Consider the following 14,545-nt stretch of genomic DNA (forward strand, 5'->3'; position numbering starts at 1 on the left):
TACCAGAGTGTTAGCCCTTTGATTGATAAAGATTAAAAAAATAAAGCAAGTTTCACAGGTCAGCCGTTTAAAAGGATTAAATTCATTAGAAGTTTAGAACTTAGAAGAGATAAAGATTGAAAGCAATATTGATATTTTCTATCTTCACGTTTATCCACAATGAAAAGAACGTGAATAGAAGCTAGAAGACATTGTGGGGGATTGATGTAGTTAACCAGGTTTAATACAGTCTCCCGTGGGGGCAGTAAGGGGGCAGTACTGTATTGTATTGCCTTTGCTCCTCAGCTTTCTGATATGAGGACATTTAGACAAATAAATCTGTTACTCTTTGCAGCTGAAATAATTTTGTAGGGGAAAAGATACCTGAAACAAAAGTCCTAATATTTGAATTCCCTGTAAATAGAAATGTCAAGATTTTCCTTGGTAGTTGTTGTTCTTCTTAAACTGTTTCTGGATGTTTTTCCCCTTATTTCTGGTAAACATGTATTTGCTTCTGGGCTGCCAAGAAGGCTGAGTTGTGTCATTATTCTTTTTATTTAGATAAATTTAACTACACGTTGTGGAAAGGACAGCTTTTAAATAAAGGAAAGCTTTTGTGTTATATTTCTCTGAGGTCAGCCACTCGTGCTTTTTTGCCTATCAAGCTGTAAGTATGTTATATTACAAGAAAATAGTGGTTGCTAATTACTCAGTTCTTACTTACTTTTAAATTTTCTTTTTCTTACTTTTCCTTACTTAACGTTTAAATTTTACTTTGATCTATAAGAATTTAAATATAAACACTGGTTTTTGAAAAGACTGATAACTTTTGAAACTTAATTGACAAAATGAGTCTTATGCTTTTCTGTCTTGATTTGTGAATGGGCTAAATAGTCATATGAATTTATGGCATAAAATTTTTGCTTAGTGATTTTAAATCTTAAGATTGATTTTGCAAAGTTTTGTCCTAATTAGATACATATTTCATTTAGTAATTTGAACATGATAGACTTAAGTTACCAGTTTTGTTGGAAATAGCTTGATGTGGTGAGTTAAGTTAAAATTTATAGGCTGTTTTCAGTCTTGTGCAACATATGTTGGAATAGAAAGGCTTAAAATGATCTTGTGCTACCACCACAATAAATATGGGCCCTCATAAATGATTGAACATCAATTTATTGGTTCATACTTGAATTATCTTTAATAAAATGACAACTTTTTATCCTTTGTGGTTAGTAAAATTGGCATATAGGATTAGCTTCTGGCTTAAAGATGGGAGGTTGGTAATATTGCCAGGCTATCTAGCTACCTTATGTACATCTGAACTTGACATATCAAATATCAAGTATGATAATAAATATATTCATCTATATTCCTTCAAGATACTTGTGTGTTTGTAAGTGTGAAAGAGAGAGAGAACACTGCTAGAGTTAAAAATACAGGTAAGGCAAACATGCCTTTTCAATTTTCTTTCAGTCCTGAGAAGTTAGATGTTGAAACAGTTATGAGTATTGATCATCTGAAACAGAAAATTCCTTCAGCGCTGTTTTATAAGGAAACATACTTAGGTCCAAATGAAGGTAAAGTAATTTAATTTTACTAAAATATGTAAGAAGCAGACTTGATTTGAATATTTACTATGTTTTTTTCTTATGTCAGTTTTGAAGAATGGAATGTATTGCAGCCTTTATGAAGTTGTAGAAAAGACGAGAATTGGAAGTAACATGGAAAGTTTGCTACAAAAACTAGAGAAAGAAAAACTTGTGAGTGAAAGATTTAAAAATGTTCTTCGTTCTCCCTTAGAAATATGCATATTAATAAGTAATCATAATAATACTTCAGTTTATTTCATTTTTGCCTCTGAAAGTACTATGAGATCTGTTGCTGCCATTTTAGTTAACAGTGTTCTACGATGGCCTCCGGTACTCTTTTTAGCCATGACACTAGATCTTCTGTAGACCAGTGTTCCCCATGAAGTATCTCTACTGTATTTGTGACTGTGATATTCAACAAATATTTATTGACTATCATTTTTTAATGCAGAATATATGTACAGCACAGTAAAGAAGGAGACAGGAGACACTGTTCTCTTGGATCATGTGATAAGTAGAGTTACTCAGATAGATGTGGTTTGTTCCAGTAGAAAGTAACATATTTGAAGATTCAAAAAGAACAAGGTACTTGGTGGGGTGAAAGGATAAAAGAAAACTACAGTAGTTGGGGGAAAGTGGCAGAACATGAGTCAGGAAAAATGTGTAGGGGGCTATATTCTGCAGTGTCATGCAGGCAGTGCTCAAATGTTTGGATATTTGGACTTGATCCTAGAGCAGTAAGTTTTAAAGGGAGATGAGGTTTCGATTGTATTTGCAATGTGATCAGATTGTGTTTTGAAATTTTCCTTGGTTACTCTGTAGAGAATGGATTGAAGAGGGGAGGTGAGATAGAAAACTGTTACATTAGAGGGTAACATAGGTTGGATGAGAAAGGAAAAAGAAGAGCCTGATTTAAGAGATACTTACTAGGGACTATCTAAAAGATACTGAGTATGTTGAGATTAGGTAGAAGGATTACTAGGCCAGGCATCAGATTGTGATGGGTTCAGGAATGAATATGTGATGCTAATAGCTTGAAGGAGAGGAGGTGGTTGCAGAGGAAAGGGGATATTCCAAGGTTTCTGTTAACGTATGATAGATGAGCTCATGTTTCAATGTTGATGGGACATTCCAGTAGAGAGGGAGAGCTTTTTTGTATAAGTAGGCCATTAAATCCAACTTTTCAACAGTTCACTTCTTTTTACTCCTCACTTTGTTGAGCCTCAGTTTCCAGGTAGTCGAATGTAAAGTTATGTCAGTGATTTTCAGAACCTGCAATTTCATAGATGGCTACTTAGAATTTCATTGTATGCATATGTATTTGCATAACCAATCCATTGTTTATAGATAAGTCAAATTACATAGAAAACTTATAGGAAGATTTTGTACACTTATGAATTGATGGACACCTAGCAGTAACTTTTTGAGACCAGCTAGAAATCTTTGGATTAGGCATCTTAGAACACACATATATGCACATTCGCCTACATATGAACATACTTTTATATTTATATTTATGTTTCTTGTTTTCCTCTGAAAGCTTGTCTATAATACAAATATTCCTCGTGATCAAAATCTGTTCAGTTCCTGAGTTCATAAAGTGAAAGTTTAGGTAGTAGGTTTGGCTATGGTGGGATGTTGAGTTATCTAAATCTGTTCAGTTCTTGAATTTCAGAGTCTGAGTATTAAGAGTCTGGACAGTGAGGAGTTTATCAGAAAATTACAATCATCTGTTGAGTTCCTAATAGTGAGAATCAGGATAGGAAGGATGCTAGCATTTTGTTCTTCACCTGAGCAAATACTTTACTGTGTTAGATTTGAGGACTGGATCTTCCCAGAATCAAGAAGTAAAGTACGATCCTAGATCTTAGAGGGCATGGGCATTCCTCAAGGTTATACATACTACATGAGTCTGATGGACTGAGGTGTTTGCTGTAGCTGTCTTCTTTCCTGCAAACCCCATTGGGAATTATTCTAACTATAGCTGCTTTCTTCATAGTTGTCATGATAATGGGAGGTGCATTGGGGACTATTAAGGTATGGGAAGAGTGAAATGTTACTGGGGAGATGAAAACAAACATTCCCTATCTTTATGTTGTAGATATTCTGCATGTCAGAAGGCTAGGGCTTTTTGCAGGAACATGGAGCCTTAGCGAAGTTTTATTTTCCCACAGGGAGATTTATAAAATAAGTGAAATTATATTGAAGTCAAATTAAGTATGAGAGAGATGTCCCTAAAGTTGGATATTGTCTCTGATGTGAACATTCTTCTGCGTGTCTTCTGGTATACATGTACAAGATTGTTTTCTCTCAGGTATAGATCTAGTATGTTAGATTTATTTGTAAGTAGAATTATTGAATCATAATGTATGACTGGCTTTATAAGATAATACTATTTTAAGTGGTTGTACCAATTTATACCCTCATTACCAGCAAGTTCCCTTTAATTCACATACTCCTAATTACTTGGTATAGTCAGACTTTGGCAAAATCTTGCCAATCTGGCAGGTATAAAATAATACATTATTGTGATTTTAGCTTGTATTTTCCTGAAATATGATGAGTTGATCATCCTTTTATAAATTTATATCTTTTAATTTTTAGTTGCCTGTTTTTCCTGTTTAGTGGCTTATGGTGGGTTTTTTTTGTTTCTTTGAAGTATAGTTTATTTACAATATTGTGTTAGTTTTTAAGTGTACAACACAGTGATTCAGTATTTTTGTAAATTATATTCCATTATAGACTAGCTTGTATTTTCTTACTAATTTGAGGAGTTTCATATATGTTTTGGGAACTAATACTCAGCTGAGTGCTACAGTTGTTTTTTCATAATTTGTACTTACCTTTTTACTTTATTCACGGTGTTTTTTGAAGAACAGATGTTCATAACTTTTTAAGTAATTGAATTTATTTACCTGAATGTTAAGTACTGTTTGTGACTTTAAGAAATCTTTCCTTGCTCCTAGGTCTTATAGATAGTGCCCTATATTTTCTTTTGAATGTGTTATGATTTTGCCTTTGGCACTTAAGTCTTTAAAATATATATATGTATATGTATTGTTTTGTTTCTGTGTGTGTGATATAACATGGGAATTCTACTTCATTTTTTCCCCCATATGAATAACAAATTGTTCCTGAACCGTTTACTGAATAGTGTATCTTTTCTCCACTAAGAAGTCTTGATATCAGGTAGGGAAAATTGCCCTACTTTTTTCATCTGTTTTAGGATGTTTTGCTTTTTGAGATTTAGTTTTTTTCCCCTCAAAATTTAAGTATCAGCTTACTTTTTTTCAAAAAATTTTAAAATTAGCTTGTTAGTTCCTCCTAGCCACCGCCACCAAAACAAACTAAAAAAACCCAAAAAACCCTAAAACCCAAACCTCACTGGAATTTTTAAATTGGAATTATATTAAAAATTGGTAGATCAAATTTGAGAGAATTGACATCTTTGTGATACTGCCTTATCCATCAACAATATTATCTCTTCACTTCTGTAGGGTATTCTTTTAACAGAGTTTTGTAATTTTCTGGATACAAGTCTTGCCCCTTTTTTGTTAGGTTTATCCCCAGGCATCTTATTTATTTAGATGCTGTTGTATACAGTATTTTCCATTTCATTACATTTTCTGTTGTGTATATAAAAATATAATTGATTATATATTGATTTTATGTCAGATCAGTATGAAATTTGAATAATTTGTTCATTTTTGTACATTCTTTGGGATTGCTCTATAGATTTCATTACTTGGGGGCAACCTTGTTTTGTTTTTTCCTCTCTAATCTGCTTTTTACTTCTTTTACTTTGTTATTATGCAATCTCGGATCTCTTGTATGATGTTGAATAAAAGTGGCGATTGTAGGCATTCTTGTCTTTTTGATTTTCACAAGAACACCTCTAACATTAAACATTGGGTAGGAAGTTTTGCACTAGGGTTTTTTTTTTTTTAATAGTTATGTTTATTGGTTTAAAATTTTTCCTTTATTTTTTAACAATGAATGGGTTTTGAATTTTACTGATTTTTTTTCCCCTTTAATCACGATGGTTACGTGGTCACAAGTAAGGGTTCATTAAAAGAACAGAACCCATAGGATAAGCAGGCTTTTTAAAAATTAATTAATTAAGGATAAACAGTTGACACAACATTGGTTTGAACTGTGCATGTTCACTTGTATTCAGATTTTTTTCAGTAAGTTGTGTTACAGTAGTACATGATCTGTGGTTGGTTGGATCTGTGGATGCAGAACTGCAGATAAGGAGGGCTGACTGTAAAGTTATATGCAGATTTTCAGCTGCAAAGGGGTCAGTTCCCTAACCCCCACATTGTTCAAGGGTCAACTGTATATACATACAGAAGGAGATTTACTATAAAAAATTGGCTTGCACAGTTATGGAGGCCAAAGAGTCCCAAGATTTGCAGTTGGCAAGCTGGAGACCGAGGAGAGCCAATGGCATCGTTCCAGTCTGAATCCAAGTGTCTCAGAACCAGACCAGGAGAGCTGATGGTTCCAGTCTAAGAGCTAGCAGCTTGAGACCCAGGAAGAACTGATATTTCAGTTTGAGTTCAAAGGCAGGAGAAAAACTAGTGTCCCAGCTTGAAGGCAGGCAGGCAAGGAGAATGACCCCTTACTTCAGGGGCTTTTTGTTCCAGTCAGACCTTTAGCTGATTAGACAAGATTCACCCACATTGGAGAGGGCAACTTGCTTTACTCTGCTTGTCCATATATATATATATTCAACTCATCCAAAAATACTCTCAGAAACACCCAGAGTAAAGTTTGACCAGATACCTGTCTGGACACCCTGTGGTCCAGTCAAGCTGACACATAAAACTAACCGTCATACATAGTATTTATCCTATAAACTTAATGAGATGAATTATATTTATCTTTTTTCAGTATTAAACTATTCCTGTGCTGCTGGTTTAGAACACCCTCCCCCACTTTTTAAAAATACTTGTTTGGTGTGTGAATGTTTTGTTTAGGAATTTTGTATCTGGTGATGAGTGAGATCAACCTACAGTTTTTCTCATATTGTCCTTACCTACTTGTAGCAAGGTTATACTAGCTTCCCAGAATTGTGGGTAGTGTTTCCTTATTTTGCAAAAAAAATACGTATATGATAAGAAGATCTGTTCTTTGGATGTTGGGTAGCACTTAAATGTAAAACTATCTTTAAAATGTTTATGAGTGAGTTTAAACTACTGATTCAATTTTTATAATAGAAAACAGGTTTTCTATTTCTTCTTGTGTTGATTTGGATATATTATAGTTTTGTTTTTTAGGAAGTTGTCCATTTCATATATGTTTTTAAATTTATTGAGCTAGAATGATTTATATAGTCTTTTTAATAGCTGCTGTGAGCATTTTTACATGACAGTATTTTCATTATGTCATCTCCTATCAGTCATTTTCACCAGAGGCTTGTTGATTTTATTAGTCTTAAGAACCAAATTTTGTCTTTGACCCTCTGTTGTACCTTTGTTTTTTCCCTGTTTTGTTAATTTCAGCTGTTTTAGTCTATTTTGAGGGGAGTTCATTTAGTTATTTCTGGCTTCTATTAGAAAAAATGGTCAGTGAATTTTGAATTCCTAGTCCTACTTTAGTTACATTCCACATGTTTTAATGTGTAATATTTCATTATCATTCAGTTGTAAGTATTTTTTAGTTTCCATTATGATTCCCACTTTGACACATGATGTGGAGGTATATTTAAAAATTTCCATCTGTAAAAGAATACTTTCTTTTTCCTTCTAATTTAATTCCATTGAAATCAGAACAGATAATTATTTGAAATTTATTAAGGTTTGATATAAAACCATTCTGTGGTTACTTTTAGTACATGTCCTCTCTGTATTTGTGAGAAATGTATATTTTCCAGTTGTTAGATCCAGGGAACACAATTCTGGGTTAACAGCTGTTCTTTAAACACTTTGACTGTACATACTACAATATCTTCTGGCTTCCAGTTTTGTTGAGAAGTCTGCTGTTGGTCTAGTGATGGTTTCTTTGTAGGTCAGGTCATCTTTTTTCTGGCTGCTTTTTAAATCTTTGTCTTTGGTGTTTTGCAATTACATTAAATATATCTAGGTGTTTATTTCTTATTTATCTACCTTGGTATGTATTCTCTTTCATATCTGTGTATTTATATCTTTATTCCTGGAATATTGTTAGTCCTTATCTCTGATTTTACTTCTCCTTTGTTCTCTTTTGACTGCCTTTCTAGGATTCTGAAGTGTCATATGTTAGACTTTTTCATTCTGTCCTCCATGTCTGTTAATCTCTCTTGTGTTTTGTGTCTTGTTTCTCTGTGCTGCATTCTGAGTAATTTCATCATAGCTGTCTTCTAGTTTACACATTCTGTCTTCAGCTTTGTCTAATTTGCTATTTAATTCATTCATTGATTTTCTAATTTCACAGAAAGTACTTTTGATTTCTAAAGCTATATTTGGCTCTTTTTGAGATCTGCCTGTTTTTGTTTTGGTTTGTTTTTTAAATAGATTCTTGTTGATTCTTTCAGAAATATTTATTGAGTACCCATTATATGCCAGGCACTGTTCTATGAGGTGGAGATTATATTCTGATATTCCTTGCTTTTCTTTTTTGTTGTTGTTGATTCACTCTTTTAGTCATTTTAAAATGTACAATTCTGTAGTTTTTAATATTCACAGTGTTGTACAGCCATTATCACTATCTAATTTCCAGAATATTTCCATCACCCTGTTGGTAACTTCATACTCACTAAGCATTCACTCCATATTCTGCCTCCCCCTAGCCCCTTGCAACCACTAATCTACTTCTGTCTTTATGGATTTGTCTATTGTGGACATTTTATGTAAGTGGAATCATGCAATATGTGGCCTTTAGTGCCTTCTTTCACTTAGCATAATACTTTTAAGGTTCATCCATGTTGTAGCATGTATCAATACTTCATTTCTTTTATTTCACTGCATGGATAATGCTGCATTTTTTTTGTTCATACATCAATTATTTCTACTCTTTGGCTATTATGAATTTTGCTACTGTGAACATTGTATACCAGTTTTTGTGTGAACATGTTTTCAATTCTGAGACATTATTTTATTTCCTAAATGTAAGGCTGGACACTATAAAACTCCTAGAGGAAAACATACGCAGAACACTGTTTTAAACATTTTATACCTGTTTTATATATTGCATTTGACAATTCCAATTTGAAGTCCTTGGGTATTTGAATCTGTTGTTTTTGCTGAATCTCATGGTAGCTAATTTCCTCTGAAGCTTGGCAATTTAAGATTTTGAGCTTAATATTTTATATTTTTAATACATTTTTGTTTTCATACCATATTACTTATAATGTTATCTGAAAAGCCAAAATGGTAGAATCAGGTAATATAAATCCACAAGACTGGGTTAATGTTTTTTTTCCTGAGGGGAAAGGAAACAGCAAGATGCTATAAATAGAGGCAGCAGGAGTACAGAGTTCACAGATGTTTCCTACTTTACAGGACTGAAAATGTCCACATAGGGCTTTTGTCTGCCTGAGTGTTGTTTCTGGGTGTAGATTCCATATTCCATATTGTGTCTCTGGGGACAGTGAATCCCTTTAGAGGACTAGGGTCTTTAGGTCACTAAGCTAGTGGGATTTAAAAAACCTGGTATTTGGAGTGGTTGAGAAGTTAAAATAATCTATTTTTTCTTAGCAACCCAAAACATGAAACTCTTACTCTAGTCTCCCACGTTTCTGTTCTGACAAACCAAAAAAGTTGGTAAAAATGTCAAAAGGAATATATATAAAACATTTTTGGATAAGAGTGTTTTGAGTCTGAAACAAAAATTTTGCAGGTGCATTGTCCACTTTACTTTTGGGTGTTCCAGCAATGTTTTTATTAAATTTAATTGGTAGCATAGTCATTTTAATCCTTTAAATTATTGGTTCTTATACAGACTTTGTTTACTGGGATTGTTTAATAGGAATTTACATAGCACAAGTTTGCTTTCAGAATCCAGATGTCCTTTTTGTGTTCAGTTCTTCCTTTATTTACCCTTTCTTTAATCCAAAAAATACTGTGAACTATTGCAGTAGTACCTGAACTGAGTTCTTTGCATTACATTTTTCTTTTTCCCCCTCCTGCACAGTGCTGTCAAGTTTTTTTTTGTTTTTTGGGGGTTTTTTTTTAGTGAAACACTCCAGCTCAAAAGGATATATACTCTTGAGGGCAATCCTGGCTAACCTGGCATTCTTGTCTTTTTAAAATCTAGCCCATGATCTTTCTTTCTAGAACTGTCTTACACATTCCTCCTAGTCTCTCCTCACCCATGGCCAGTAGTGAGTACTCTGATGCCTGCACATTGTCCATCAGGTTATAACTCTGCCTTTGCTCATGATGTTGCTTCTTCTGTGATGTCTTTCCCACAATCTCAGGCTCTTGGCAATGTACTCATCCTTCAAAATCCACCTCTAATACACTCTCAACATGTTTCTCAATCATAAATTAATTGTATTTTTCCCTTTCTGTTGCTTTGTAAATCTTTTCAAATCCTTTCCTATCTTATCTAATTATTGATATTCCTTGTGTCACTTTCTCAACGCAATTATAGACTTCTTTTGTTCAAGGATCTTGTGTTGCTTGTCTTTCAAGTTATCTCTGGTAAGGCAAATTGCCTTACATGTGAAGATGTTCATTAAATATGTGAAGAATTAAATTATAGCAACACATTTCATGTGGGATTAGTCTGAACTCTTGAAAGGCAAAATTTGTGTCATGCTTGTTTTGTATCTCCAACATCTACCATACTACCTTAGCAATTAATAACATATCTTTTGAATTGCTGAGGAAAATATCTAAAGTCTTTCGTTTGGTTCTTGTATATTAGTTTCAAGGAACAATCAACAGGGTGATTTAACAGTTACTTACGAGAATTCTTTTAGTAAGATTGAAAACTAAGAAATTCTTATTTGACTGGAATCCTATTAATTAGCTGAGTTGGTTGAAGGAGTTTTTAACTAATTCATTAGCAGTATTCCCTTAAAAGATGATCAAAAACCTTTTGTTTTCTTTGTAATTAGTAGAAACTGCTGTGTGTCCACCTTATGGTGAATAATAAAGCAGATTAAACTTCTTCCCTCTTCCAAAAATGCAGGTTCTTGTTAAACCTTTGGGAGACCGAGGATTTCTTTTTCTTCTCTCTCCTTGTCAAATGGTTTCTCCATATGGTAGGTGATCTTTTCTTTAACTTTTACAATTACTATTTTAAATAACTTTAAAAGTTAAAACATATTGCTAATGAATTTGACTTTTTTTTTTAGAACATCAGACTGCCAAGTCTCGAGTCTTACATGCTTTGTTTCTGTTTCAAGAACCTAGAAGCATAGTTACTTGTAAGTTTTTTGAATATCTGTATCTAGTTACTTATAGATACCTACATTTTATTAAAAATTTCCAAATAAGTCACTAAGCATTTTATCTTTCTAACATGTTTTGGGAAATAATGAGCGGTATTAAAAGGTGTTAGCAATATAAAACACAAATTATGTGACTATTTTTAACTATGGGAAATTATTTTGGTATTGCCAGTGTTTTCTTTAAGTAAACGTTGATTGTAATTGTTATTATAGTTTTTCAGGGTTTATATTATTATGTGTTTTTTTTTTTAAGCTTAGTTCCTTTTTGCATTCAAATTTTAGTGGTTATAAATGCATCATTTGCTAGGTTAGATAGCAGGCCACTCAAAGTTAATACAAATTTTCACACTGTTCTCTTCTGTTCACCATTTCTAAGAATGAACTTTAATGCTGCGTTAAGGTAAAGTTCCCACTAATGTGTTTCACTGTTAGCTTAAAAATGAGGTTCTCTGTTGTAGCCACTCAGTGCCTGCATATTTGCTTATGGGGATAGAGAATGAATGTAAAGTTTAAGTTATGTTACAACAGGAAGGAGTGACATTGCTGTCATTTGCAAGACTGTCTTGCTAGGAGCCTCGGGTCTTGCCCTGCCTCTTTATTTCTCCTTATATTTTTCTTGCCACCATCGATGCCTAGGGACAGTAGGAAATGAAGTTCTTAACCAGGCGGGTGTATTTCCCTTTAAAAATATGCTCAGCAATTTTCAGTTGTTTTAGTTTTTTATTGGCCCGTTTTAGGCTCCTGGGCTTAGAAATATGCTATTCATGTGTTTCTGTATTAGGATATGTACTGGTTTGGTCCACCATTAAAGTATGGAGGTTGTTACATTCCTTTGACATATGTAGATCTGGACTTGATTAGTTTCTTGAGTGCTAACATGGTTTGCTTTTTTGTTTGTTTGCAGCACAAAAAGGTTCAACCAATGCAACACCACAGGAGAGACACGAGAGCATGTCAGATGTATTAAAAATAACTCAGTTTTTACAATTTGCTTTGATTCAGTGTCGAAAGGAATTCAAAAATATAAATACTATAAATTTTCATTCTGTTGTTGAAAAGTATGTAAGTGAATTTTTTAAGCGAGGGTTTGGTTCAGGTAAACGGGAGTTTATCATGTTTCCATATGATTCACGATTAGATGATAAAAAATTCTTATATTCAGCTCCAAAAAATAAATCCCACATAGATAATTGTTTGCATACCTATATTTTTCGTCCTGAAATGTATCAGTTACCTATTTATAAATTAAAAGAGTTATTTGAAGAAAATAAAAAACTTCAACAGTTCAGTCCACTTTCAGATTACGAAGGCCAAGAAGAAGAAATGAATGGTACAAAAATGAAATTTGGAAAACGAAATAACTCAAGGGTTGAAACTATTACAGCTGGAAAGCAGAAGTCATCTCACTCTTTGGATTATGATAAGGATAGAGTCAGAGAATTGATTAATTTAATTCAGTGTAGGAAAAAAAATGTGGGTGGGGACTCAGACACAGAAGAAATGAGAAGCAAAACCGTCTTGAAGAGGAAGCTTGAGGACCTACCTGAAAATATGAGAAAGCTCGCCAAAACCAGTAATTTATCTGAAAATTGCCACCTGTATGAAGGTAAAATATCAGAATTGCTTTTATATAGTATAAAAGTAACAGCTAGAAATATAGTTAAGTAGTTCTGTCCCTTCTCACACAGGGGTTTGCAAATTATAGCCTGAGAGCCAATCCCAGCCAGGTCCCTATTTTTGTAAAGGAAGTTGTGTCGGAATACAGCCATGCCTATTCATCATGTGTATATAGCTGCTCGCACGCTGTAATGGCAGAGTTGGGACGAGACTATGGCCCATGAAGCCTAAAATATTTACTGTCTGGTCCTTTACAGAAAATATTTGCCAGCTCCTTCCGTAGTATATCAGATTTCTGAATTGTGCAGCTGAGGCTAATATGAAAAAAATAAAGTTATGTTCAGCTGTTATCCTACTAATTGGAACACCTATCCTTTTTACATTCCTTTAGTTTTATAACTGAAAAAGTATGCTGTAGAATATTGTGTACTTTTAGGATGTTGCTTAATGAAAGGAACCTTCTGAGCTTTAAAATAAAAAATTTTTTAAATGCGCACAGTTTTCTTTTCCACCCCAAGTAGTTAAAAAAAAAGTTTGGCTTTTTATTTTTCCTATTTTTCTTCACTTTGTTTTAATTGACAATTAGAAAAAGATAGAAATGAGAAACCTTTCTCTTAAAGTGTTTTCAACATTGCAAGTAATTTAAAACATTTTTCATCTAGATTTTTAAGATCATAACACTGCCAGTTCATAAGCGTGAAATGTGTTCCTTTGGATTCAGGGACCTTTGATTTAGCAGTGTTCATTTTGTACCACTGTAGATCTAACTGTTCTATTCCTCTGTTTATTACTAAGCAGTTTTACTCACATACATTTTCAAATTCTGCGTGTCTCAGAACTGACTAGGTTAGTGCCCTTATGCTGTTCTCTTAGCAGTCTGTTTGTATCCTCAGTTACTTTTCATTTATCTGCTCTCCTTTACTTCCTCTCTTCCTGCACTATCCAGTGTGGTAGCCACTAGCCATGTGTTGTTATTTAAATTTAAATTAATTAAAATTAAATAAAAATTCATGTCCTGCATTAAACCAGCCACATTTCACCAGCCACACCACTGTTTTGAATAGCACAGGACATTTCTGTCACTGTGGAAACTTCTGTCTGACAATGCTGTTCTCTTCTATGACTTTCAGGGTTTTTTCTTTACTTGACCTGTGTCCGTCGTCCCCGTCGTCCCCGTCCCCCCCCCTCCCCCCCAGTATTTCATCCTTGACCATGTGCTAGTGGCCTTCCTGGCTTCTAACACTAACTTCATGTTCTTCTCAGGATTGTTCTGCTAATTTGCTACCAACCTCAGCTTCTGTATTACTTTTTCAAGGCTTTGTTGTAGACTGGCCGTGTCCAGCCTGGGTAGCTGTGTTTCCAGCTCTCTTTGATTAAGGCTCACCTCTCTCCTCAGAATATGTCATGGTCAGCCTTTTACTTCTCTTTATTTTTTCCTGAAGCAGCTTTCATTTCTCTCAAGCCTCATGTCTTTGCAGTTCAGATCCCTTCTTAGCTTTCTAGCTGCTCTGCTCCTTGATGGATTTCATCTCCTTTAGCTTATGCAGGATTTCTGCTCTGTGCTGAACCTTTTGGCACTTATTGAACCATACTGTCTTACACTGTTGACCTGTGACTTGAGAGTTAAGTGCTTACTATGTGCTAGGTACTTTACATGTATGGACTCATTTAGTTCTTCAGTGGTAGACATTATTATCCTTATTTTACAGGTGGGAAAACCATCTCAGAGAATTTAAATTACCTAAAGTTACATAGTTCACTGATCGTGTTTGAACCGTTTTGACTGACTCCAAGGATTGTTCCTAAACTCCGCTGTATTTCCTTGCACTGAGCACATAATAGGCAAGAAGATACTTAAATTTGGGCACTGTTTTAGTGGATAATTGATAAAGTTGTATATGTGAAAAAATAGTTGTGGTTGAAAATCAGACTTTTGTCAGTAATTAAAATGGTGGGAAAGCCATGCTAATTGTAA

The 14,545-nt window shown here is 34.0% G+C and overlaps 2 protein-coding genes across 5 annotated transcripts in view; one reads left to right on the plus strand and one right to left on the minus strand.

The window, feature by feature from the left end:
• Positions 1–14,545, plus strand: part of TASOR (transcription activation suppressor) — a 47,516-nt gene that overhangs the window by 16,586 nt on the left and 16,385 nt on the right. For all 4 annotated transcript variants that reach the window (XM_032458247.1, XM_032458248.1, XM_032458246.1 and 1 more), the window contains exons 9-14: positions 541–646; positions 1,456–1,559; positions 1,639–1,742; positions 10,692–10,764; positions 10,858–10,929; positions 11,858–12,559. In XM_032458247.1, coding sequence (XP_032314138.1) covers positions 541–646; positions 1,456–1,559; positions 1,639–1,742; positions 10,692–10,764; positions 10,858–10,929; positions 11,858–12,559 — 1,161 coding nt within the window. The remainder of the gene's footprint in view (positions 1–540; positions 647–1,455; positions 1,560–1,638; positions 1,743–10,691; positions 10,765–10,857; positions 10,930–11,857; positions 12,560–14,545) is intronic.
• Positions 1–14,545, minus strand: part of CCDC66 (coiled-coil domain containing 66) — a 101,901-nt gene that overhangs the window by 15,502 nt on the left and 71,854 nt on the right. The gene's annotated exons all lie outside the window — the stretch shown is intronic.

Source organism: Camelus ferus, chromosome 17 (assembly GCF_009834535.1).
Source record: "Camelus ferus isolate YT-003-E chromosome 17, BCGSAC_Cfer_1.0, whole genome shotgun sequence".
NCBI lineage: Eukaryota > Metazoa > Chordata > Mammalia > Artiodactyla > Camelidae > Camelus > Camelus ferus.